The sequence below is a fragment of the Culex pipiens genome, chromosome 3, assembly GCF_016801865.2.
Source record: "Culex pipiens pallens isolate TS chromosome 3, TS_CPP_V2, whole genome shotgun sequence".
Taxonomy (NCBI): domain Eukaryota; kingdom Metazoa; phylum Arthropoda; class Insecta; order Diptera; family Culicidae; genus Culex; species Culex pipiens.
This window is the reverse complement of record NC_068939.1, coordinates 8,322,885-8,350,871: the sequence shown is the minus strand read 5'-3', so window position 1 is coordinate 8,350,871 and position 27,987 is coordinate 8,322,885. Positions and strand designations below refer to the sequence as shown.

At 37.8% G+C, this 27,987-nt stretch overlaps 1 protein-coding gene across 1 annotated transcript in view; it reads right to left on the bottom strand.

The window, feature by feature from the left end:
- Window positions 1–27,987, bottom strand: part of LOC120426884 (probable LIM domain-containing serine/threonine-protein kinase DDB_G0286997) — a 158,884-nt gene that overhangs the window by 108,936 nt on the left and 21,961 nt on the right. Inside the window, exon 3 of the mRNA XM_039591689.2 lies at window positions 18,704–19,443. Within this exon, the coding sequence (XP_039447623.1) occupies window positions 18,704–19,001 (298 nt within the window). The 5' untranslated portion in view covers window positions 19,002–19,443. The remainder of the gene's footprint in view (window positions 1–18,703; window positions 19,444–27,987) is intronic.

The following is a 27,987-nucleotide window of genomic DNA, read 5'->3' as shown; positions in this document are numbered from 1 at the left end:
CTTTTGATTTTTCTTTTTTTTTTTTTGAGAAGCTGAGAAAATTCTCTATATTTGCTTTTTTGAACTTTGTTGATACGACCCTTAGTTGCTGAGATATTGCATGCAAAGATTTAAAAACAGGAAAATTGACGATTTCTAAGTCTCACCCAAACAACTCACCATTTTCTAATGTCGATATCTCATCCCACTAATGGTCCGATTTTCGATGTTAAAATATGAAATATTTGTGAAATTTTCCGATCTTTTCGAAAACAATATATTCAAAATTTTCAAATCAAGACTAACATTTTAAAAGGGCGTAATACTGTATGTTTGGCCCTTTCTTCAGCTTTTTACAAATATTTGTTTCAGAGATGGGCAAACATGTGCACTAATTTTGAAAATTTAATAAATGTGATTATATTCAAAAGAGTTACCTAAAAATAGCTATAACTTGATAACGGTGCACTTTATAAAAATTACACTAAAGTACTGCTTGATTGCAAATTCGATTTTACTTCGAAAAATGAAGTTGAAAAATTGCGAACATTTTTTCGATTTTTTGAAAAAATCAGTATTGATTAAAAATATCATAACTCGATCAAAGATTTTTTGCCCGTTCTGGAAATTTGTGAAAAGATGGCATTTGATGTCCCCTCAAACATATCAGAAAATTAAAAACAAATAAAAAATGGTTTTTTTTTGCAAATCAAGTTTGAGTGACAAAAAGTGAAATTAAAATCACCAATTTTTTTTTACCGTGTATCATTTTTTTCAGTGCAGTCCTTATCCATACCTACAACTTTGCCAAAGACGCCAAATCGATCAAAAAATTAAGCTACAGATTTTTGAATTTTCAAACATCAATTTTGTATAGGCAGCTGCCAAATTTGTATGCAAAATTATATGGACAAACTAATGATGCAAAATGGCTTCTTTGGGCTTACCAAAGGCACCAAAAAAGTTTCAGCCGGATTCAAAATTCAAAAATTTAAATTTAAAAAAAGACCGATTTCGTAGAGAATTGCTCAGTTTGTAAATATTAGAAAATCTTTTGAAGGAATTTATCGATTTAGTGTGTTGGGCAAAGTTGTAGGTACACGGATTTGCTTTTTACGATATTTTATTTACTTTTTATCACAAAAATCAATTTCTCAAAACCAGTATTTTTTAATCTTTGTTTTTTTTTAAAAAAAAGGTAAGACATAAGGTCGAATGCCAAAAAGTTCAACGTGGCTAAAAGGTCGAAAAAAGTAAAAAAATCACAATGTAAAATTTAAGAAAAATCTCATTTTTTGCAATATTTTTGTTTGTTTCTTTGCTTTTGCAGTTGTACTCCAACTGCCAAAAAACCACCACCTCAAGTACGATATGAGTTTTAAAATTTTGTGGAAACAATATTTTTTGCGCGTTTGTTCGCTCTCCACGAAGGGAAGGAAATTAAAAGTTCAGCAGCAGCAGCCAGTGCCATGAAGGTCACATTCATGGTTCGTGCCCGCCGCCGCCACCACGATAGCTTCTTCCGTTTTCGACAACACAAAGCTGAATCGCGCGCTGTTCCACTCGCCGCCCGTTGTCGTCGATCCGCGCTGAATTCCGACGACGACGATTGATTGGATGTTTGATTTTCACGCTGATCGAGCAGAAGCCTCAACGATGAGGAAGCAACAATTGATGCAGCTTCATTATAGGTGTTCTCTTAATGAAGCTGAGTCGGAGTGCTGGCCAGATGTGATTGCACCGATTTTTCCTCCACCAATTTGTAGCCATTGAACTGATTGCAGCAAGTCATGTATCATGGCAATTGGTTCTCCGCTAGGGGTCGTGCATAAACCACGTGGTCTCCTTAGGGGGGGGGGGAGGGGGTCCGAAATCCGACCGAAAAAAACCATGAAAAGCCATGGGGGGGAGGGGGGGTCGACGGCTGACCACGTGGCCTTTAAAAAAAAATCTTTTCTTTAAAAAAAACAAAAAAATACGCGCTTTGAATTTACTTTTATGCATACATTTTTTGTTACACTTCAAAACCATATAATTATTGTGTTTAAAATTATTACTTATATTTCAATGTCTTAATATTTTCCAATTCAATATTGAATTAGATATTTCGGCAGATTCATATCAATACTTTGAGCCTGTTATTGAATGTACACTTTTTAATACTCATGTAACTACGTCTTGCAAATGTTTAAAAGCTGTTAAAAAATATAGTGACAGTATCCAAAGTTAATATACCCTAAAAAATGCGTACCAAAATGCAAACACAATTTCATTTTTTTTTGTTGATGGTATCAAGTAGCTAAAAATGTGCTTGCAAATTTGCATTGAAAGTAGATGTAGTCTTCGATAGTTCTATTTTGGAACAACTTAAAAAATAAATATTGCTGACAATTTTATAAGATTTTCGTAACAAGGCAAAAAACTAAATATGTATTATAAATGAAGTGTCTAAAAATGATTCTCTGCGATTTTTTTTTTCAAAATCTCAGATCTTAGCTAATTACCGTAGCTGGTCCTATAAGTGATTGAAGAATCTTAATCGAAAGATTTCCTTTTGGCACTTAAAACAAACTCAAGATATCTTGTATCTCCTCTCTCATGCAATATTTTTTTAAGTACAAAGAAACTAAAAACCCAAATTTCAGGATCATCGCGCAAAATTTCAGTTTCACTACCTCATTTGCAAGTGAAACGTCTAACATTAAAAAATAACCAGTAACGAAAAAACGAACGATACATACTTTAAGATTCACCAAAAAATTTGATGAATATTTTGGTCTAAAAGGTATTCCTTATTTCATGGGTTACACAATTCGGATTGTTATATTACATAACATTTCATAAAATACACGTTTACTATCCATCGTCAAAGTTGTAGGTATTTTTTTTTAGTTTTTTTTTTATGTTAATAGGGACCATCTCTTGAGCCAAAGAGAAACATGGGCAAACATTTTAGATTTTTTGAGAAAAAAACGAGCTTCAAGCAAACATTGTTTTTGTTTCTCAATTAATTTAAAGATTAAAAAATAGGGGCCAAAGGTGCCCTTTCCTGAAAATATTAGTTTTTCTTTAAGCTGAAAAAATATACTATACCCTCAACTTCATATTTGAGATAAAACCACTCAAATATATAGACACATTAAAATAATTCAAGTTTTAAAGAGTCACTTTATTTTTAAATGCCGATATCAATTTGTGAAATAAATTTCAATACAATGCCGTTAAAGATCAACATAAATAAAACTTCTTAAAAAAGATGGAACGGTATTGTCAACTCGCTGGTTCTCGGGCATAACTCAACCAACCGGGACATTTTTTTTTGAGTGAATTATAAGGATGTCTAGATGATCCTTAAACTTTGCAGAACTCGATTTGATCAAATCTGTAATTTATGCGATCAAAAACGTCGTTCCAACTTTTGTTTGCTCTAGTAAAAAAAAAATCGCCCGAAAATCCGCGGAGACAAGCCCGAAAACCTGTGAGTTGAAGTTACCGTTCCAACGTTTTAGCACATATGTGGAACTTTAGGTTCAAAAACGAGGACAGGACAGGTGCTGCCTCTCGCGGTGGAGAGCTGCAACTTTTCTACCAGTTTTTATGGCAGTTTTGCACACCGATGGGTCGTCCATAGTGCGTGTAGTAAGAATATTTTGAATTTTATAAAATTATTAAAAGTATTTTTAGTTTTGGATAACAGCATGTATTTCCATCCAGCACATAATGTTGAATCAACGGCACTTCAGCGTGCAATTTAATTTCATCATTTTTGACTGAACTCTTGTAATAAAACTCGGAAACTTTTATAGGGCCAAAGTGACCGCCTTGTGCGTCATCTATAAAGTATGTCACGCTAAAATCGTCCAAAAATTACCCCCTCTCTCCTATGTCACATTATGTAACCTATACAGGTTTTTAAGCGAAGATGGCGTTCGAATGTTGAACGTCCGAAATGTCAAAATCGCGCAGTAGCACCAACATTAGAAAAAAAATGTGGCTGTCATGCCATGGCACACTTTTTTCGTAATGTTGGTACCACTGCGTGATTTTGACATTTCGGGCGTTCACCATTCGAACGCCATTTTCGCTTAAAAAGCTGGATATGTTTTTCTTTTCCTACTTACTTAAAACCAAATTTTAAGTTTCTAGTAAGTTTTCTTATATTCAACATTTTTAAAAGGTACTCAAACGACAACATCCCATTCTTTAATTATTATTTTTTTGCAAAATTTTGGTAATCGTAAACAGATACCGGCTACATGAAATATGCATTGACCTCATCCGATCAAAACTGGTATATAGAGGAGAAAAGCAACTCGCGACAAAATTTTGAGGCTAGGAATTTTGACAGGTATGATTTTCATAAAGTATTCGCCTCCTTTTCTCTCCCACAGAAAACCTGGGAACGAGGTAGCTGTCAAACTAGGCCAAAATGTTAAAGTCACTCACAAAATGAACTTTGAGTGATTTGAGTTCATTTCTGACGTCACGATTTTCTCCTCTATTGAGAAGATGCCTCAAGTAAACAAAATCGCAGCATGCCATGATTTGAATTTTCATTTTTCTTCTCGCGCGCCTCGCGTGTCAGCCGTTTGTTTTGCAATTTATTTACTTTCCATGCTCCAAAATGCCGGAAAAATCTGTGCAGTTAAAAATTGCATGTTCAATACTCATGGCTCATCATTCTATTCGTTTGGGAACAGGTATTTAGCTAGTGCTGGTAAAATGGCTTGAATTCTGTGACATCGAACAAAAATATGGAAGGTCGTCTTCCTCCCATCCGCTATTCGCAACTGCAAAATCTGCTCCTTTCATGTTTAAAACCACGATTTTTCAACCCACCCCCACCCAAGCGCCACTAAAGCTACATAATCTCCACAAATCGATCATGTTTGAAAACATTTCTTCAATTACGCAGAATTGGTAAATAAAACGAAAACAAGGTCTGTCTGTCAATCTGCGAGTGGTATAAGAGATTCAAATTTGAGAGTTGTTTATGCTAAGTAGGCTGTGACTAGCTTAGACAAATTTACACTATACCAGCGACAGAACTCAATAATCGTCACACTTTTTGGGCTAACAGGATGTATGGAGTTCCAACCATGTGGTTTTAGGGAGGCTTTGGCATCCGTGTATATTGGACATGCGTTGGGCGTCCCAGTATTAATAATTTCAAAGATATTGAAAAGATTGAAAAATTAACTTATTCAATATTTTTTTTTGTATTTATTTTGAAGTAATATCTCAGCAACCAAAAGTTGGATCAAAAATCCTTAAACGTAGATAATTGCTTATTTAAACAACTGAAAAAAAATGTAAAATAAATTCCAAATTTTAGCTCAATCTTTTTTTAAATTTATCAAAACACGTAGTCGATAGCAAAATCAATTTAAAGTAAGTGTAAGACTTAAACAATTTGGATGTCCATGACTAAAAGAATGATTTTTAGCGCGTTGTTTACAACTTTTCCAAAGACACAAAATCGATTTTCGAGCAATTCTATACAAAATCGGTCTTTATTCTTAAATTTTAATTTTTGATTTTTTTAATCCGTCTGAAACCTTTTTTGGTGCCCAAGCCATTTTGCATCATTAGTTTGTCCATATAGTTTTCCATACAAATTTGGCAGCAATGAAAATTAAAAAATCTGTATCTTTTGAAGAAGTTTTTGGTCGATTCGGTGTCTTCGGCAAAGTTGTAGGTATGGATAAGGACTACACTGAAAAAAATGATAAATGGTAATTTACTTTGCTGATTTTTAATTTCACTTTTTGTCACTAAAACATGATTTGCAAAAAAACACTATTTTTATTTTTTTTTATTTTGCCAACTTTTCAGAAATTTCCAGAACGGGCAAAAAATCGTTGTTTGAGTTATGAATTTTTGAATCAATACTGATTAAAAAAAAATCCGCAACATAATTTCAATTTTATTTTTCGATGTAAAATCGAATTTGCAATCTAAAAGTACATTAGTGAAATTTTCATAAAGTGCACCGTTTTCAAGTTATAGCTATATTTAGGTAACTTTTTTTAAAAATAGTTGCAGTTATTAATTTAAAAAATTTAGTGCCCATGTTTTAAAACAGAAAAATGGATGTTTACTACCCAAACAACCCATAATTTTTTTATGTCGATATCGCAGCAACTAATGGTGCGATTTTCAATGTTTAAAAATAAAACTTTCGTGAAATTTTCCGATCTTTTCGAAATCAATATTTTCAAAAAAAAAATTAAGACTAACATTTCAAAAGGTCGTAATATTGAATGATTGTCCCTGTCTCTGATTCTTGTATGGAGAAAAAAAAAATAAACAGCTCGACTTTTTTGGACACACTGAATCATTGGAATCAATCATGCTTAATTAAAAAGAAAAGTTGCTGTAGTTTATTCTGGATGCAATTAATTGCACTGCAATTCCATAATTTTGAATACATATGTTTTACTAAGTTGCTTGTTTTGTTGAGAGTATTTTTTACTTTCTGTACCATTTCAATAAATTGTTATACTGTTATTATTTACCTTAAACTTTGTGATATCATACTTTTTTCACACTTTTAAATGAATTTCTGTTTTTTTTTTTATATATGATTAAATTGGTTTTAATGGTGTTACAGCACCTACACAAATTAAAATGTTTTCTATTTGACCCAATGTCACCCCCTCTAAAGGGTGAGTTTGAGTTAATTTCAAAACGATTGGCATTTATGAACGGTGTGATTATACTAGCCATATTCTGGGAAAAATGTTGGTAAATTCAGGAGCATTCCCCAACATTATTTATTTCGATATAATTTGAAATGTTTTTATTGTGTTAAAATAACAACAGTAATATCGTTTTTTGACCAAAAGTCACCACCATTGACGGTACATCATTTGTGGAAAAACTTTTTGAAATCTATACTTATTTTGTTTTTTAAAAAGATTTTTCACCTGGGAGGAAAAAGCCACGTGGCCATATAGGGGGGGGGGGGGGGGGGTGTTGGCGTGAAATCACGAAAAACCATGAGGGGGGAGGGGGGGGGTCAAAAATTCTCCAAAAAAAGGCCACGTGGTTTATGCACGACCCCCTACTGGTTCATTGTGGGGCCGGAGCATAATTTCGTGGATCATTAACCGATCAAATTCCACGTGGAAAAGAGGTGCTTCCGGTTGGCGGAACTTCATCACAAAGAACGCTGTTGATACACGTGGTTGAACACCACTTCAAACGTTGTGTTGGTAGAGTTCAAGAAGATGACTTAATCCACCTCAACGCTATCCTAATATGGTCAATTCCGTCAGCCTCATTTGTCTAACTAGGACTCACGTCCTCTTGAATTGATGTTTCCCCGGAGGTGTCATAGCACCTTCACGTGGCGGCACACGGTGACTTTGAGATATCATCACCGGCCTCAACGCGGCGTAGCCTTGGGCCCTCAAACTGAACATCTCGACACAAACCTGACGCCGGTCACAGGGGTTAATGGCATCCCGCGGAGTCGTATCGTGGATCTTCAGTTTTATATCGTATTTTTTTCTAAACATCATTCGACAAGAATTTATGTTGAAGACTCGCCTTCGATCCGAAGTTCAGCTCAGGTTAGGATGGTTCTTAATTGCGAAATTTATATGTGTACGGAATATGTTGTCACCACAAGCCCCTCTCAGCTTGATGGCGGCACTTAACGGAGAATTACCATAACCTCTGCTCGTAGGGTTCTCGTAATCTACCATCCCCCAGGGGATTTGAAGACGACTCATCGCACAATCAACCCATTAGCGAAATTGGCGTTGAAATGCGCGTTGAGTGTTGAGCACTGTGTCGTAGCAGGTGATAGAGGTTAATGGGTCTCCCTTAAGGCATAAGTACTTAAAGCTTGAGTTGTCTTAACCAGCTATTCAAAATATCCAGGTTATACGTTTGTAGAACCATTATTTAACTCGTACTAATTTTCACACTTCCATCAACCATGATATAATAGAATCATCCAGCTGGAATCGCGTGAAATGGCCCACTTCTGGCAAAACAAATAGAGCTGTACACATCAATTACCAGAACTGGCACGATTCTATTGTTTCGCACTCCCGCCCACGCGCCTTCAAGGGAAATAGTCCAACCATTCGGAAGCAATTCTTCATTTCTCGAAGCTCCCTGACCTGCTTCGGAGTGCGCAGTTATCTCCATTGTTTGCAGACTCTGCAGCCGCTACTTTACCGCACTCACAGAGCTTCATCTGCGGAGCTTCAGAACAACTCGGTGCAAGTCTCGTGCGCGGTTAAATAACTCTCTTAAATAATAGTCCCTCCTCCCCTGGAGGAAAAAAAACCACGAGAGATGCATTCAACACAGCAAACTACTTTGCTCCCATTATTCACCCTTCGAACCTCGGTTACATCTATTTTTTTAGTGTTGGATAATAAATTACGATGCTGCCGCGAGGCGGCTGCCAGCAACCGGTAGATGTCGGTTCCGAATCCCGCCCTAAATCGCCACTTGGTTCACCCCAACCTGATTGTTCGATTTTTCGCAACGCGTCCGACATGCAAATATAGAGCACGCTGAAATGTGTGCCAAGTTCCGTTGAGTTGACCGGCAGCGTTGGCGCAGCATGTCAGCTAAAATCTAAGCTCTGGATAGACGACTGAGATGGCCGGGAGGTAGCACTCGTATAGTATACTATATAGAGGAGGTTCCGTCAGGAGATCGACAGCATTGAGTGTCTGGGCTGACGGACGCGTTACCGTTCGGTTTTATTGTTTTTTGCCTTCCACACCTTACTGAGGAAAGGCTATAAAATCACTCGAAAAACGAAATTCTTAATTTGACCTCCTAGACCCACCTTCACGTATACATATCGACTCAGAATCAAATTCTGAGCAAATGTCTGTGTGTGTGGTGGGATGTTGATCAAAAAAATTGCACTGGATTATCTCGACACTGGCTGAACCGATTTAGACCGTTTTGGTCTCATTCGATCCGTCTTGGGGTCCCATAAGTCGCTATTGAAAATTATAAAGTTTAGCTAAGTACTTCAAAAGTTATGCTAAAAAACGATTTTCACAAAAGTCCGGAAGATTGTAAAAAGGGTGGTTTTTGTAAGAAATCCCGTCATGTTATACATTTTTAGAAAGGTATTCAAAAGACCTTTCCAACGAGTTTAATAGATTGCAGATCTGACAACCCTATCAAAAGTTATAAGCACTTAAGTGTTATCTATGCACGTTTTAGAGGCCGAATCTCATATATTTCAATGAGACGTTATCCGGATCTATCATGCGACCTGTCGTTGGATAGGTAATTGGCCTTTTCAACGAGTTCAAAAGATTGAAGATCTGACAACCATATCAAAAGTTATAAGCGCCCTTTTGTATCTATTTTGGATAGCATTACCCTCTAAATGTGAGGAAGGCACCAACCACCAAAGGGTGGATTAAGTAACGTTTTTTTTAAGAGCTGGCGGGTGCAATGGTGGAACTTGGAATACTGGGTAACTGATCTGTTAGGAAATGATTGGGATAACTAAATCAAGTTTTAAAAGACACAATTCTTCCTAAAATTTTAAATTTTAATGTGATACTCAAAATCTTGAACAATTTTTTAGCACTAAAATTCATTTTTATTCATTCAGTTATCAATAAATAATTTGTTTTTCATATATACCTAAATAGAGTTTTGGAGTTCCTTTCAGCTATGAATTCAAAATTTACACTTAGTGATACTATTAGAACTAGCAAAATGGATTAATCCAGAGCAGGAAAAATTTCAACAAAAAAACCTACTAGAATTGTTATAAAGGAATTATCTTTCAATAGCTCTTAAAATTTGTAATCTAAAAACATAATTAACCTGTTATTAGTGTAAAATTGTCCACAGAACCCGATAATGCAGTTCGTTTTCCAATTTTAATTCATTTTCTTTGAGAAAAACATGACACTTCGAGAGTATTTAAATAATCTTACTCATGAATGTTTTTTTAGTTTACTATAATTTCTTTTCAAAATTTGTTGAAACACTTCTTTACAAAGCTTAGTATCGTTTCATGCCATACCGTTTGTATTTAATTCATTTTTTTTTATTTTGCTAAAAAAAACCTTCAACCTATTAACCACGGCTCACAAAGTCACCCCGGTTAACTATACTATACTTTTTTTAAAAGTACTTTTCATCAACACCTAAAACTTTGCTGAATTGGTGTCTTCTTGATCAGAAAATGTATAATTTATAGTGAGTTTAAAGTTTTTCTTTAGTTAGGAAGGCACAACTTATACGATCAGTTTAATTTATGAAATATCTTGCTTTTATTTCCAGAATTTTACAAATCGAGATGATTTTAAATACTTTCAGATCCACTCAAAAAATGGAAAATGCATTTAATTTTATTTTTTCAATTCATTACTATGTCAATTCATAATTTGAAGTTTTTCGATATTTTTTTTATGTGCCTGGCTTTTTGAGCCTTTTTGAAAAGAAGGGGCGAAATAAACTTCGAAAAATATTTGCAACGGCCTTATAGAAATTTTACATATTCCGGACAAAACCCCCCTAGTATGAATGAATGTAAAAAAAAATCAAAACCATCGATTTCTTCAAAATTTCAAGGCATGATAAAAAACATTGTTAGCTAATAATAAATAAGTCATTTAAATTTTTTTTAATCAGGTTGTGAATAAATTTGTCGAAATGTCAATTTTCATATTACCAAGTTATTAATTCATAACTATTAACAATTAATAATTAAATTATAAATCAGTTTTAAAGCTTTATGGCCATTATAAATACTTTTCAGCTAGTCTATCTTAAATTGTTTTATCATTTATTTATTTTTTTTTCTGTTTGTTTTTTTTTATGTTTGGTTTGCATAGACAATTTCTTTTAAGAAGCGGAGGTTTGAAGAGAGCTTGTCATTTGTTTGTTTTTGTTTGCTGGAAGTTTTTATGATTGTCTTCCACAGCCCGGTTACAGAAAAATATCAATCTAATCTTAATTTTATATGGTTCTGTAAACTGTTTCCTCTCTTCTTGACTTGATAGTCCCTCAAAAACTGCAAAGAAGATAGTCGCCTGAATCACTTAAAGTTAATATAAAACGCTTGAACCTTTTGACATTTTTTGGAAGATAATAATTAAAAAAACTTGTATAATTCAGCGAGCGAAATTTAAACCTAGACAAGCTTCCACTATGTTCCTGGTTTCAAAAATAGCTGAACAAAGTAGCAACACTCGTCCAACATAACAAACACCTCAGTGAAACAGTAGCCCCAGTGCGCATACCACAGCTAATCAATTTTCACACAGGCGTTCGATCATCGTCGTAAAGCTAGGAAAATTGAAACCTGCGGCAGCAAACACGTGAGGCCTGAACTCATTTCCACCCTCCAGTTCCTGCAGCACTCGCGGGGGCACTTTTTAGTTGGCGGGGTTGGGAATTACGAAGCGCCAATTTAATGAGCTGATCGCGTGTAGATGGCCACGTGCCACTGCTGGCCATCGAGCCTGGTGAGAGCGCGGAAGAAGAGCACGTTGAGCACTAATTAAAATTGCTTTTTTTTGCGATGCTGGAATTTGTGCAAGTTTCGAGTAAAAGTCGTAACTCGATAGTTTGTCGCATTCTTGAGCGTCCTTTGGCAATAACTATCCATTGCTGAGCAAAGAAAGCTTCCTCATGAACTTTGTTGGCAAACTTTTCATAAAGTCACTTTAACTTGATTGTCTGAAATGTATTACACAAAGACTAATCGCTTTTGATGGCAATGATTAAAAAAATGCTCAGCCACAACATCGATTTCGCATTCTAGCAATTAAAACGAACCATTTTTTGGCAATTTTCGGCGTTCGCGTGGGAAATCTTTTCTTCCAACACCAGCTTTCAGCGTTTTTCTCGGTCAACCGCCCAAAAAAATCGCCAGCAAGCTTTTCAGCACGATCGCAGTGAAAATCTCTCTTTCGACAACAACAAAAAAAATCTCCTCCTCGATATAATTCATGCATGCATCGGTGATTTTCTTTTCCATCCTCTGCGGTGCGTCGTCGTCGTCTCAATGATTGCATCGCAAAAAAAAAACACACAAACTCAAATGAGCATATGAATGAGCATGAAAAATCGGAGTGAAAGGGGCTCGACGCCTTTTTTTACGGTATGATAAATATTTGTGTTTTGGGAATATGTTGTGTGTGGCGCGAAAGTTCGGCGCGAAACAAAACGGGTTTCCCTCGGAAACGCGTGGTCGATTTTTTCTTCATGCAAAAAAAAAGGTTAAAAGCTCCCATTTTACGAGCAAATTAGACAAATTTTGGCCGGCGAGAGAGTGGAGCTTTTCAAGCCGGGCCGCGTATGGAAATTACAGTTGTGTGGTGTGCTGAGGATTTTTATTTCTTTTCCAGCCCCATGCAAATGGGCTAGATGAGAAATCGGTGGTTATTAGATTATAAACTGCCGACTTTTTAAACACATCCATTAGGGGCGGCCGAAGCGATGTGCAAATGTGAGCTGGTGAAACTGGAGCGGTTAGTGTGGAGCTTTTACGCTAAATTCGGTCAACTATTTTTAGTTGGCTAACTTTCACCCGTTTTTGAATAATCTAGTCTTAGTTGTAGCTTATTTTAGGGGTTGTTTTATTAAACACTAAACTGATCAAAATTATATGCTTTTCTACAAAAAAAAAAACTGTTTATTCGCAGAGCAAGTCCCTAGAATTTTGCCATTTTAATTGTTATTTTTGAAAATGTATTTAGAATCTAGAGAGTTTTAGAGTTTTCCATGCAAAAAAAAATCTGAAAATATACCAAAAAAAAAATCTTTACATATTTTTTTTATTTCACCGCAAATCACAAAAAGTTCTGCCCCCCAAAAAAAACTAATTTTTATGTTCGAATCTTTTAGATAGGAGACGAAAAATGCATTTAGGCCATTGCAATTTGCATAAAAGCTTACCTTTCCCTGAACCGGGTCGCGGAATAAGGGTGGAGTAATTAATTTCAAATTTCAAGTTTTTTTTGTATTATGGAGTAAAAATGTCACATCAAGCTTAAGACAACATAACAATCCTGCAACTGTTAAAAAATCAAAATATCTTTAAAAAAATCCAGGCATTCCACGTCGTTTTCTGATACGTGGTTTAAGTTATAAATCAGTATATTTCTCGGGTTAGTTTTGAAAAGGCCCTAAGCGCCAGTTAAAAAAAAAACGTTTTTAATTGGTTCTTATTCAATTTACGAATTATCAAATTTAAAAAAAAATGAGTTGTTCATCTGCACGTCCTTTACTGAAAAACAAAAAAAAAATTATTTGTTTCGGAAAAAAATCAAATAAGTGTCAGAGGTCGCGATGGATGTTACGATGTATTGCAAACTAACGAGAGTTTCTAGCTTTAAAATGACGTTTATATTTTTTTCTAAAATTTAATCGCTTTTACTTTGTATATCGAACAATTAGTTGCTGGAACCTTACAAACAATACGAATTAAGGGAAAAAAAAATTTGTCTGCGTGTTATCAAATAAGATATAATTTTTCATTTAAAGATATCTCGGCAGTTATTGGACCAACCATGTTAAAATATGTAGCTCTAGGTATTGCGTGAATTTTACCGATATTTTCGAAAAAAAACTTGTTTAAATATTTGAAAAATGAGTTATCATTAGGAAAAATTCTAGGAATTGTATTTTTGAAATATGTTTTTGCGATTCAATCTTTTTTTGCATACTCAAAAAGTTTTGCATTATTATTTTTTTGTCATTTCGCTGGATTTGATTTTTTTTTCAAACCTGTATCAGAATGGAATATAAAAAAAAACTTGTTTTTTTTTATAACCCAAATAGGAAACGTCATTCAGGAAGGCAGCCAAAACATGTTTAGAAGATTTTTTTCAAAATTTTGACAAAGTTACAACAAATCAAACTACCACCTCGATAATTTTAACATAAATCAAGATTTCTCCTTTATTTAATGCTTTTCGGAGAACTAAAATTGATTAATAAATTGGTTTTTGACGTTCTTTAAGATTTGAAAACTTTAATAATTTCAGCTCAGCGAATCTAAAAACAATAATTTAGCCAACTTCAATATGAAGTATTTATTCATACTCTCGCAAATAAAATTTGGGATTTGGGATTTGGAGATTTAATCTTTTTAAGAATTTGAATTTAAATATTTGACTATTTAGAAAAAAAAACACTCGACAAATCTAAAAGATATGAAAAAAGGATGTGTATACTATACAATTACGGTTTTGTTCAAATAATCAAACACACACAGTAAAAAGCATGGTAATATTACATCTGAGAATGAAGCACGACCGCACACAATGAAATATAAAATTAAACCATTTGTGTGTAATTCCTTTCAACCATAAAATTTTCCACCTTTCAAAACTAAACTTGTTTTAGTGAGAAGTATTTGGACCCACCCTTACTTGTTGGGGCCATTCTAGGGGTCACTAAAAAAAATAAGTCAATTTGTGTTGGCCATGGATTACCCTAACAATTAGAGCCAATTTCGAGCCTTTATAATTATGATCCAATTGGTTTTATTTGGAAATTTACTCTTGTTCCTCTGTTTGTTTTTTTTTTAATATTGGAAATGTTGAAAAATTTTAAGTCAGAATATTAAAAAAAAAAAACAATTTATATATAATGTGTGAAATTACTCACTTAAAGATGATGATACACAATTTTTGAGGTAATATTGAACTTGTTTTACATAAAATTTAAATATTTTTTTTTACTGTATCAATAATCTCAAAACTAAAATTTAGCAAATTTCAATTTTAATTATTTTATTATTATTTATTCACACTCTCTGAAACCAAAATACTGCTTCTAGGAGATTTTTAATAATACTTTGAAGGATTTAAATTTAAATTCATTCTTAAGAAAATGTGATTTTTTAATTTTGTAATAAATTCATCAAATTTCAACAAAAATGATTAAAACAGTTCGCTAAGTACGATGCTATGGGCATGGGTATTTTTCTCCTAAACCATAGAGCATTCAATCTCGCCTAATCCATCTCAATCTGGAAATCACATTTGTCTCTAACAAAAAACACTCAATTTCTCCCCTTTCAAACGCTTACAAACGCGTGTTACGGTGATTTACATGCCCCTAAGGTTAACTAGATTTGTTTTTTCCACCGTGCACGCATGGGTGTGTTACGCGCCGTAGTAGATTTGTGCGTTCAGATTTCCCTTTCCTTCGACACAACACCCCCACAAAAAAACAACACCACCACACTCGCGTTACGCGCGTCGTTTGTAGCGATTAGTGTACGTGTCTGGACGGAGCCTGGTCGTACTGGTTTGTTTTTAACTAGCAGGTATGCGTACACACAGTCTTCAAACGGTATTTTTGCATGCATTAATTGATTTTACGACTCGACGCCCGTGAACGTAGGGTTTTAAAAATAGAAAGTTTTGTTCGATCTGCCTGTTGTTGCGGTTGTTTACAACTGAGAGCGGGATTGATCTTTGTTGGTTGATGAAGTTTTGATTTTAATCATCTTAGTTTAAAATACTAAAATCTTCGATTTGCAACAGATACGACCAATATCATAGATCATAACACTCAGCGTAAGTCGAGATTAAAAGTTCACTGAACAAGTGGGCCAGAACTCGCGCGCCACAGGTGTCCTTGACTTACCAAAAGCGAAACGGTTCACTTGCCGTAGAGGTTCAGCCGAGTTCAACCGAACCTCGCGAGCGCGCAAAACTCGTTTTAATCAATTCCAGCCAATCAAGCGCCTTTTTTGAGCCGCAGAATTAGCTGTTGATCTAGCGACACGACCTAAGGTTGAACGTGTTGAAGCATGTGTCTTAGAAAAGGTCGCCTTTTGAGAACACAACTCAATCGTACCTGTCGAACTTTGGAAGATGATTGATTTGATGCGGTTAGGGCATCTCCACCGCAGGTGTCCTCAAGATTTTTTTTAAAAAGACACGTTTTCACAACGATAAGTACAAAATGTATGGGTAAAATGATCTAAAACCACAAATGAGTATTTTAGGGCATAACCACCGAACACTTTTATACCTGAGTTGATACAGGATGGAGATGCCCTTAACCCCGAAAATGGGTAAATAGCAAGGGAAATGCGTAATAATACCTTACTCCGGTATCAATACCAAATTTTGGTATTCCTGGACCCTTTAAGATATGTCTTAAGGATTATGCAAGAGCAAAATGTGGTATCATACCAATTTAAGGTATTGTTTTGATATTGCAAAATTGCAGAATTTGTCAATTGTCGAACACCACATTTTGGTATTCTTTTAGTATTACAGTGTTTTATCAAATTCCTCTGAAACTATGGGAAAATTTAGACCAATTTTGACAAAATAATTAATTTTGCGCTAAAATGATGTCTCAAAGCGAATGCTTTCATTCAAAACCGGAAATTTCAAACTCGATTTTAAACATTTTTGTTATACTCCCTAAAGAAATGACTTGTAATTGTGGAATTTTTTTGTGAAAAAAGTCAGGATGGCACATTTTGGTATTTTTTTGGTATTGAAAGGTTTCATCAAATTCCTCTTAAACTATGGGATATTTTTTATAAATTTTGATACGATAATTAATTTTGTGCTAAAATGACTTGAAACTCAAAAATGTTAAAGCTGATTTTCATTTTTTTATATACCCACCAAGATTTTTTTTTAAATCGTAAAAATTTCTCTAGGTTGGGATTACCAAATACTTTGAAAATCGAGGTAATCGACAGATTATTGAATTTTGGTGAATTTCAATCCAGTTTCATTTTAATAACACTTATTTTTCAATCTTGTTATTTCTCAGAATCTTCAAGAACTTCAAGCACAGGCCGTTCATCAATGACAAATGCATTCGATGTGGTGGAGAATATCACTAAGAACAACATGGAATCATCAGGTGAGTAGATTTGGCTGTTGCATATGGATCATTTCCGTTTTTTCACTAACTGCAACTGCTGCACTAAAAATGGTATGAAAATACCAAATTTTGGTATTACTTGTGCAAATACCAGCGACCAAAATGTGCTCTTGGTTGCCCAGTAATAGATGGTAAAATACAAAAATCATGTATGTGGAAGACCACAGGAATACCAAAATATGATTTTCCAAGGGCGCGGGAATACCTAAAATCAAAACCATGGCAATACCATGTTTTGGTATTCAAGCAATGTTCAAAAATTCAGAAGACCTCAACTTGGTATTGAAATAGTTTTATTTTGAGGTATTATTTTACCCTTAGAATGACATGGTTTGGTATTGTTGTGCCCTTCCACATACATTCCCGTGTTATTTACCCCTGGTCGGGACACTATATGATTCTTTCTAATTCCCAAAACAGAAGCATTTTAACCATCGAGGTGCAACTAGTCTAACTTAACATATTTAGGGCATCACCACCAAGAGTTTCAATGGCAGTTTTCAAAATAGAAATCAAGCGAAAAAAATTGGCCACTTACGGTGGAGATGCCCTAAAGCAAACCTTCTTCACCCCCACACGCCTTGAGACCACAGTTTGAAGGTCGCAGCTAAATCGAACTTTGATGTTGCATCGATTGGACACTCCTCCGGCTGACCGGACTTAATTTAGCTGTTTTACCGATCGCCGATCAAAGGCGCGAAAAGTAACACTCCGCGCAGGACCTTAATTAAGATGAACGACTCTCGATGTTCCGCAGCCGCAACATCATCGGCGGGGGTTTAATGAATCCGTCGCAACTCATAGGTGAACTGTTGTTGTTGTTGTTTTTCTGTTCGTAAAGATGTTATACAACTTCATTACCCGAAGATGACGGGACCTTCGCCGGTTGATTGGACATCTTCATTACGGGCGTCACTTTGCGCACTCGAGAAAAACCGTTACACGGTCGAGAACTGGATCTGGAAAGGGCAATAACTCTGTAAACATTGTCGGTCGGTAATGGGCCCGTTCTAGGGAGGGCATTCCCCAGGAGTCAACGACTGGTTGATGGCGATGACACGATCCAACAGGATACTGCAGCTGCGCTGCAGGCAGCTATTACTCAACCTTTCTTTCCCCGTGGCGGTAGAGGCAAGCCCTGAACTAGTTTCCAAGATAATCTCTGTAATGAAACAAACGATCTGGGTTCTGCCCTCGACGATGCACACTCTCTGTGGCAAATTAGTCCGGGGAAGAAGATTTAATTTATTGCCATTATTTTAACGCGGTGGTGGAGGTGCCCTTAAAGGGTAGGGGAAGATCTGACCGTTTGAGCTGCTTGAGATAAAAAGTAATTTCGCAGAACCTGTTTCTCCGGTTAATGAGAGCGTTCTACCATACATCTAAGGGCTAACTGGTTGGATTCTCTGGAGATCATGAGAAATAGACGGTCTTCAACGGCAGTTCCGAACCTGAAGTTGCTCAACTCGAGAACTTCATGAAGTGAACAACTCTTGACAGAAGTTTCCCAATCCCCGATGTTCTCATTCAAGAGTGCCCACTTTGGCCAAGATCGAATCTTCGCGTCCTTCACGCTGCCGGCACAGCGCTTCTGCAGAAGTCCGCCACAAGAGCCGTTTTGACCCAATTTGTGACACACCGCAGCGCGGCACTTCCAATGCATTCTCGGCGTCCAAATCGAGTGCCATCGACTGCCGGCGACTGTCCTCCATCGTCGTGCCGAAGCTCTCCGAAAGATCCGTTACGAAACCACCCTCACCCTCAAGCCTCAACTGCTGCTTCAGTTCTACCCGACCACTACACGACTCTTAATTAGTGCTCTTAATTCCATCATCATCACACTCACCATTTAGATTGTCGGTGGTGGCGGCGGCTGCGGCCACCGAAGATCTGCCGTCCAGCTGCGATGCAACCGGAGCCGACGGAGTCGTACTCCCTTTCACCGTCGTCACCCCTTCAACTTGATCGCCAACGCCATCTTGCTCGACTTCCCCCCCAACCTCACCGAACGACGATCTTCCGCCGATCGTCGTCGTCAATTCCGGCGGTTTCGTAGAGTTGTCACTTCCGGACCGGGCCGGATCGCCGAGCTTGCACGCGATGAGCACCACCAGCAGCACGATGCTCATCCGAGCACGACCCATCGTGCCTCGAACGCTCACTAATTGCTCAACTTTGCACCCGATGAGCGGTCGTCTGAAAAACACACACACTTCTTCCTCTTCGTTTACCGCGTCTTCACCGTCTTCTTCTTCAAACAATCGAAAAACACCCGAAACAAATGAATCCACTCGGATGTCTACATTTTGGACGCGGTTGTCACACAAAGACGATTACAACAAAAAAAAAACAAAAAATCGTAATATTTCCTCACACAAGCACTTAAAAAAAAAAGCTCAGGTTATCCAATCGACATCTCGGCATCCGTGTCGGTGGTGGACCGGTTGGACCTCGGCGAGGTCCCCGGAAGGGGCAGAGCGGGGTTCGTCGTCACTTGCTGCACGTAGTCACCGGGGAGTTGGTGGTGCATTGTTGTAGAACGCGTTGAGGGTTGAGATCCGAAAGGGACTTGATTTGGGTTTGCACCTGGAAAGTGAAGAAAGAAGGAAAACGGTTAGATTTGTAGTGCGGAACTGTGGAGAATTTCCCTTATCCCCTTAAAAATCTGGAGCAACACGAGAAATGGGCGGATAGGCATGTTGACAGTTTGAACTAGAGGTGGGCAAAAAAGAGCGAGCCGTTCAAAGAGCCGGTTCACTTAAAAGATTCGCGGTTCTTTTTGAAGCACCGGTCTTTTGAAAGAACCGTTCCAAGATGGAATGATTTTTAAACTTTTGACTATTTTATAAAGTTTATAAATATCTTAAATTGAATTTCCAACAAATTGTAGCATGAAATTTGTTTTTGAGGATTGACAATGTAATTCCAAATGTTTATGTCGAATTTGTCAGAATTATGTAAACGGTGAACTTTTTCACGTACTTATATTACTTCAAAAGTGAATGATTTTCTTAACAAAAAAAAAACAATTTATTTCACAACGGATTGAAAGACACATTCAAGAATTACCGGTGTACATATTTGAGCATTTCAAAATGCACCACTAGGAAAATTTTGCCGTTTTTTCTCAAACAAACGCAATTTTGTAAAATTAATAGCAAATTTTCTCCAAAATTATAGATTTAAGTTTGGGTGCTGTCCCCATCCAATTATTCGAACTTTTAGACCTATGGATCTCAAGCGAATCTTCTCGTTTTTAACTTTTTGTATAAAAGTCTAATAAAAACAGCAAATAACACACCACTCTTCAAAATAGCTTTTCCAACAAAAAAATTGAAATAGAGCGAAAGAGCCGTTCAAAAGAGCGGCTCATTTTAAAGAGCGAGCGAAAATGAGCGGCTCCTAAAAAAGAGCGGTTTGCCTAGTTTGAACTGTTTTGCTAATTCTCAGGCTAATTTTAGCTGCCTCCTCCAGCTACCCTCCAACACTGCGGGTTTTGTTAAATAGTTAGCTGTTGTCTCGCATTTTGCAAAATAGTTCCAGCTGTCAAAATGCTTATGCGCCCTTTTCAAATGTTGCTCCAGAAATGAAGTAATTCTATTCAAAATATCGTAACTTTTGACAATTGGCTGATTGTTTCCGGTAATATTTTATGGGTTTTTACTTCAACTTTAAGCTCCCATAGAGTTAATTTAGCCAAAGTGGACCCGGTTCCGTAAATCCGGAACATCCGGAAAACATGATTTTTACAGTTTTTGTGTTTGAATCGATAATTGGGCTGACCTTTTCAAACGAAGTGTTATAAATCATAACAGAATGGCACAACGTACTACCCCTGACTTTTTGAGATGGGTTTCGGCCAACTTCGGCCAATCCGGAACCGGTTCCAGAGTAGCTCCTAACCGGTTCCAATGATGGTCTCGCTAGAGACACGTCATGTTGCATATCAAATTTCTTGAAATTGCATGTTATGACCATTTGAGGTTATGTCGATGTCCAACCTGGACATTCCGGAACCGGTATCGATGGCCACGGGGGGACACTTCCGGAATATGCAAAGCACCCTATCATGCGACATGTCAAACTTCATGAAATTACAAATTATTACTGTTTAAGGTCATGCCGATGCTCTATGACCCAACTTGGCTACTTTGGAACAGGTTACCGGTGGCCACTAGAGGGCACTTCTGGTATGTGCCAGAAACTTTATCATGCGACATATCAAACATCATGAAATTATCAATTATGATTATTTAAGGTCATGTTGACGTTCTTTAACCCAACCTGGATACTCTGGAACCGGTTACCGGTGGCCACTAGAGGACACTTCCGGATTGCGCAAAGAGCCCTATCATGCGACATATCAAACTTCTTGCAATTAGAAAATTCGGACTATCTAAGTTCATGCCGACGCTCTCTGGCCCAACCTGGCCACTCTGGAAAAGGTTACAGGTGGCCACTGGAGGACACCTTTGGTATATGCAAGAAACCTTGTCATGCGATATATCAAACTTCTTGAAATTGAATATAATGACTTTCTAAGGACATTCCGACGCTCTCTGGCCCAACCTGGCTACTCCGGAACCTATTACCGGTGGCCACTGGTGGGCACTTCTGGTATTTGCCAGAAACCTTATCATGCGACATATCAAACTTCATGAATTTATAATTATGACTATTTAAGGTCATGCTGACGTCCTTTGGCGCAACCTGGCCACTCTGGAACCGGTTACCGGTGGTCACTAGGGGACACTTCTGGAATGCGCAAAAAACCCTATCATGCGACATATCAAACTTCTTGCAATTGAAAATTCAGATTGTCTAAGGTCATGCCAACACTCTCTGGCCCAATTTGGCTACTCCGGAATAGGTTACCGGTGGCCACTGGAGGGAACCTCTGGTATGTGCAAAAAACCTCATCATGTGACATATCAAACTTCATGAAATTCAAGATTATGACTTTTTAAGATCATATCGGAGTTCTCTGCTCCAACCTTTTGAGTTTTATGAAATAGTTTTTATATTTACACTTTTACCCTTAATTTTTTTATTTTTAAGTAAAATTGGCCGAAAGAGTTAACAACGAATAATGACAAGATCACAACCAACCATTCAAATCGCCAATTGCAATTAGGAAACCAAAAAATCATTCCAAAGCCTGTGCCATTGAAACTGTAATTGTCGAATTTACCCCCCTCCAGCGCGCTCGCGCCACACTCGCGTGCACTTTACACCTGACCAAGAAATGCACACCTTGAACGAACCGCTCAATGTCCGATTGCACAAATTGGCCCCAGCGATGGGCCACCTGCCACGGCTCAGAAATTGCCCCAGCTTCTTCATTAACATGATACACGTCTAGTTCTGTTTCGTTCGCCGAATCGGATCTTCGGTTTCAAGTTCAACTTCGGTATGGCACACCACACCACAGCAGATCCATTTTCCTCCGGTGCGGTGGCTTTTTAAAGACATTGAGATTGATTGATCGATTTCGAAATTGCCGAATCTCTGCACCGCCACGATCGTGGCGGTTCGGTATCAATCCGCAAAATGAGTGGAAATGAGATTTTTTTTCCTCTCAAGACGAAAATCCGTTTTGTGGCCGCTTTTTGAACGCACATATAGGCAATTGAAAGCAATTTTGGCAAAATTCGGCAAACGCCCAACTGTTGCAAATTTCTGCGAACGGGAGGAGTTCAAGGACCGTAGATCTTTCGACGATCATCAACGGTTTGGATCACCAATTGAAATCGTAATGAGGTCGGAGGTTGATTGGATTTTAACGAGATTTAGCTGAGTGAGGCTTGGGAAGAAATCTCAGTTGGAAAATCTCAGAACAAAAACAAAAAGTATGACGACATTTCGCGATTCATCTTGGCTCGACCGGCAGAGGAGGTAGCAGCATGAATGCAAACGATGCATTCAAAGTGTATGCAAATTTTACAGCTTGCAACGTTTGTTCTGTACATCTGATGGACGCAACGGCTACAACAATGGTCCAACCTCAGCGTCACAACTGGTAACCGGCCAGCAATGTACTAGTTTAGATTGGTTTAGGGTTATTTGGCAAGCCATGAACTCATGAAGACGTGAATTCATGAAAACAAACATTCATGAAGACATGAACTCATGATGACATGAACAACTCATGAACTCATGAAGACATAAATTCATGAAGACATGAACTCATGAATACATGAACTCATTAAGACATGAACGCATGAAGACATGAACTCATGAAGACATGAACTCACCAAGACATAAACTCATGAAGACATGAACTCATGAAGACATGAACTCATGAAGACATGAACTCATGAAGACATGAACTCATGAAGACATGAACTCATGAAGACATGAACTCATGAAGACATGAACTCATGAAGACATGAACTCATGAAGACATGAACTCATGAAGACATGAACTCATGAAGACATGAACTCATGAAGACATAAATTCACGAAGACATGAACTCATGAGGACATGAACTCATGAGACATGAACTCATGAAGACATGAGCTCATGAAGACATGAATTCATGAAGACATAAATTCATGAAGACATAAATTCATGAAGACATGAACTCATGAAGACATGAACTCACGAAGACATAAACTCATGAAGACATGAACTCATGAAGACATGAACTCATGAAGACATGAACTCATGAAGACATAAACTCATGAAGACGTGAACTCATGGAGACATTAATTCAAGAAGACATAAATTCATGAAGACATGAATTCATGAAGACATGAACTCATGAAGACATGAACTCCTGAAGACATGAACTCATGAAGACATAAACTCATGAAGACGTGAACTCATGGAGACATTAATTCAAGAAGACATAAATTCATGAAGACATAAACTTAGATTTTTGAGTCACTTTTGCAAAACTTCTCTTTTCCCACTTCCAACTAATAAAAATCCAACCCAAGAACCTCCAAGTGGTCAACCATCCCTCACGGCCAATCGGGGGACCGATGAAGATTTATGGCGCGTGTCACACCACAATGGACACAACCCAGCCCTTACAGAGAAGCGGTGGAACTGACGATGACGGGGTGACGAAAGGCTTCAACCATCCATCTTGGGGCCAAGATTGGCAAACGTTCTGCCCGACGTGCAGTACAAATTGAAGCGGATCTTGCGGAGTGATGAATGTTGGTTGGAATTAGAAGTGGTCGACAAAAATTAACATAGTTTGTTGGACTTGTCAATGCTGTAGCATTTGTTAGCTTTCGGTGACCTAAATTTGACCAAAAATGCCTTTTTTATTACAAAAAAATGTGCGTTATTTATCACCACTCACATAATACTACAAATTAGGCCTAACAAAAAAAAACAAACAACCCGCAAAAGACCCCTCCAATTAACCGTTACCCAACACCACAACAAACTGGATCCTTCGGTAATCGCAAAACCTTTTGGCTTGTCAATCAATCACCGAATCGAATCCGATCCAGCGCACAAACACACGTCACTTGGCGCGCGCACCGCATCTCCACTCTAGCTCATCCAAGTCACTACCTCTCTCAATAGATTACGCAAAAGTTCGGTTCGACTTTGGCAAACAGTTTACTTTCGGCGACAGGTTTTTTTGCTGCTGCTTCGCAGGAAGAGTTGTTTTGAAGTGATGAGCAGACTGCCCCTGGTGGGATGTTACGTAATCAACTGTTGACCATTATCGGGCCATTGAGTGGTTTGAAGTTTGGAGCCGCGGTCCAAAATCGAAATTAGTCATTGAATTCGACGAAAACAGGTGGAGGGGGATGTGTTTATGTTGAGGGGTGATTAAAAGCTTCTTGAATGAAAAGAAAGGTATGAGATTTGTGTGACTTTGTGTGATTTTGTGTGATTTTGTGTGATTTTGTGTGATTTTGTGTGGTTTTGTGTGATTTTGTGTGATTTTGTGTGATTTTGTGTGATTTTGTGTGATTTTGTGTGAGTTTGTGAAACTTTTTGAGACCTTGTGAGACATTGTGAGACTTTGTGGGAGTTTGTGTGACTTTGTGTGATTTTGTGTGATTTTGTGTGATTTTGTGAAACTTTTTGAGACCTTGTGAGACATTGTGAGACTTTGTGAGACTTTGTGAGACTTTTTGGGACTTTGCATGACACTGTGAGACTTTGTGAGACTTTGTATGACTTTGTGGGACTTTGCATGACTTTGTGAGACTTTGTGTGACTTTGTGAGACTTTGTGTGATTTTGTGTGATTTTGTGAGACTTTGTGTGACTTTGTGTGATTTTGTGTGATTTGGTGTGAGTTTGTGAGACTTTTTGAGACTTTGTGAGACTTTGTGAGACTTTGTGTGACTTTGTGTGACTTTGTGTGACTTTAAGTGATTTTGTGTGACCTTTTTGTTCGAGTTTGTGAGACTTTTTGAGACTTTGTGTAATTTTTTGTGATTTTGTGTGAGTTAATTAGACTTTGTGTACCTTTGTGAAACTTGGTGAGACTTTGTGAGACTTTATGAGACTTTGTGAGACTTTGTGAGACCTTGTGAGACTTTGTATGACTTTGTGGGACTTCGCATGACTTTGTGAGACTTTGTGTGACTTTGTGAGACTTTGTGTGATTTTGTGTGATTTTGTGGGACTTTATGTGACTTTTTGTGATTTTGTGTGATTTTGTGTAATTTTGTGAGACTTTGTGTAACTTTGTGTGATTTTGTGTGTTTTTGTGAGACTTTTTGAGACCTTGTGAGACATTGTGAGACTTTGTGGGACTTTGTGCGACTTTGTATGACTTTGTGTGACTTTTGAGAGTTTGTGTGAGTTTGTGTGAGATTGTTGGTAATCATGTTTGATCTAACAAACGTTTTCAATTTCCGAGGTCGAACCACCCAAAAACGCAAACTTCCAAAATCTCCTCACCGGAAAACTCGCCATTGTCTCCTCGCCGGCTCGTAAATCTACCCTCACGGTGATTCACGGAGTTTCGCGGATGGCTCGTTGTCGTAATAACTACCCTCTCCGGCGCGGTAGCGGATGGACTCTCCGTCGCACACCGCGTCGGCAAACCCCAACAACCGACCGACAACTTGGCGATGATTTACAAATTTGTGCAAATGAGCCCTCGATGGTCTTCAATGGTTAGCAACCTGTAACTGCCGACGCCATCATCATCATCAGCGCTTGTCGGTATTTAACAGGCTGGTGTGCATTTTTGCGGTGCTCTCGAATGGCGGCTCTGGCCGTAAAACCCGGCAGGAATCAGCATTTTAAAAAGTGCGGGCATCCAAAATCACATAACCACCTTGCTGCTTAGAATTCGAGTTGTGTGATGTTTAAGTCATTTGAACCCTTTCGAGGCCAAACAAGAGAAAAAATGTTTTGAAAAAAAAATGTCATTGACTGGATTCGAACCCACGCCATCTCCGATCGCGTTGTACCCGCCACTTTACAGTGTGGGCCAAATCACCCTCTATGAGACAACAAGAAAGAGAGCAAGTTATTCGATGCAACTCAAGATGAAATCAATTTGAGAGGATAAATATCACAAAAAAATATTTTAGATTTGGGATGCGTCTTGAAAGGGTCAAGAAAATGCCATGTTTCTATTACTTCTAGATTGTTTAAACTAACAATCGCCACCACCATAAAAAGTGGGTGTTAAAAAACTCCAAAGGGGGGAGAGGGACTGATGACTGACGTGGGGAAGGTCTTTATTAGAGAGCCTGGATCTTATTAGAGAACGGACATCTCAAACCAAAAGTACCAATCGAAGCACGAGAACTGTCAAACGGAGGTACCAATCGAGCAAAATCCTTTGTCTTATGCTCGTTTGGTACCTCCGTTTGACAGTTCTCGTGCTTCGATTGGTACTTTTGGTTTGAGATGTCCGTTCTCTAATAAGATCCAGGCTCTCTAGTCTTTATGATTTATTAATCTATGTATCTCCAACACTGGCAGCCCCAGCCCAAAGTTGGTTGAAGTGTGCCACGGTAATGCGATAATCGCACACCTTTGACTTGGAACATCCAGCGGCAACTATTATGAACACGAACCGCCACCGCCGCCAAAAGCCCACGTGGAATTTGATGCTTCGCGCGAATGTTTGTGATGAGATAATTGTGCGCGATTTTAGATCTCTGTGAGAGGTGGGTTTGAACTTTGAACAATGTTATCAAAAAAATTAAAAGAATTTTTAGTTTTCGTCGTTTTGCACAACTTTTTTTAGAAATGACATAAATTTGAGTATTTTTTCGAAATTTAAGGTTACTCATATTTATAAAATTTTTGATTTATTTTATGACTTTTTGTAATTTGGACCCACCGTGCAACTTCCCCCCTTCGCATAGAATTGCATTGCTGCAATAGTTCTCGGTTTGAAAACCGCGCACTCTCGTCGTCGGAGAGTGAGTGAGAGAAGGGATGCAGCGCTGACATTGAATTACAGGTGTTTAAGTCAGAGCCGTGAACAAAAAATGGCTTTATTAGTGCTGCGACGCGTAAATTGAACTTGGCGCGCGCGCGTCGATTTTATTTCGGTGATTCAAGAGCAAAATTGTTGGCGCGCCGCCGTCGGTCATTGTCTATGCGAATGAATTATGAATAAATTTAAGGTTTCAATGAAATGGAGGGTCTGCGCCAGATGGGCAGGGTTTGAGGCTTGGTAGAACAATTTGCCAGCTGTCATAATAAGAAGGTCGAAAATTAGGAAAATTATTCTGATTGATTGCATCCGATTTTTTAAGCAATCCGAACTCAAATGTGTGTCCATGGTACACTGAGTCTTGAATTTATTTCTTTTTAGAGTATAATTTCATCACTTTAAAGATCATTTGACTTCTTTAACCCCGTTAATTTTAACGACCAAATAAATGGGCGGCAAACTCGCTTGAAATCGGCTTTAAAATGGCACTTGCGAACCACTCCACTCCTCTTCAGAATCAGTTGCAGTTGCGCGCCCATTCGTCGTTAAGCTGCAATCACAAATCCATTGGTTTCTGTCTAAATCCGCGCTCCGGCCTAATCGCGCAAACCGCGATGGCCACTTGCACAAAAGTTGCACGTATTTAACCCAAATATGACGATCGTCAACGGCGACGTGGTTTTGCGCCCACTTTTGGGCACTCTTGTCAAACGGTTGAACGACGATGGTTGCAACAATCGAAGGTG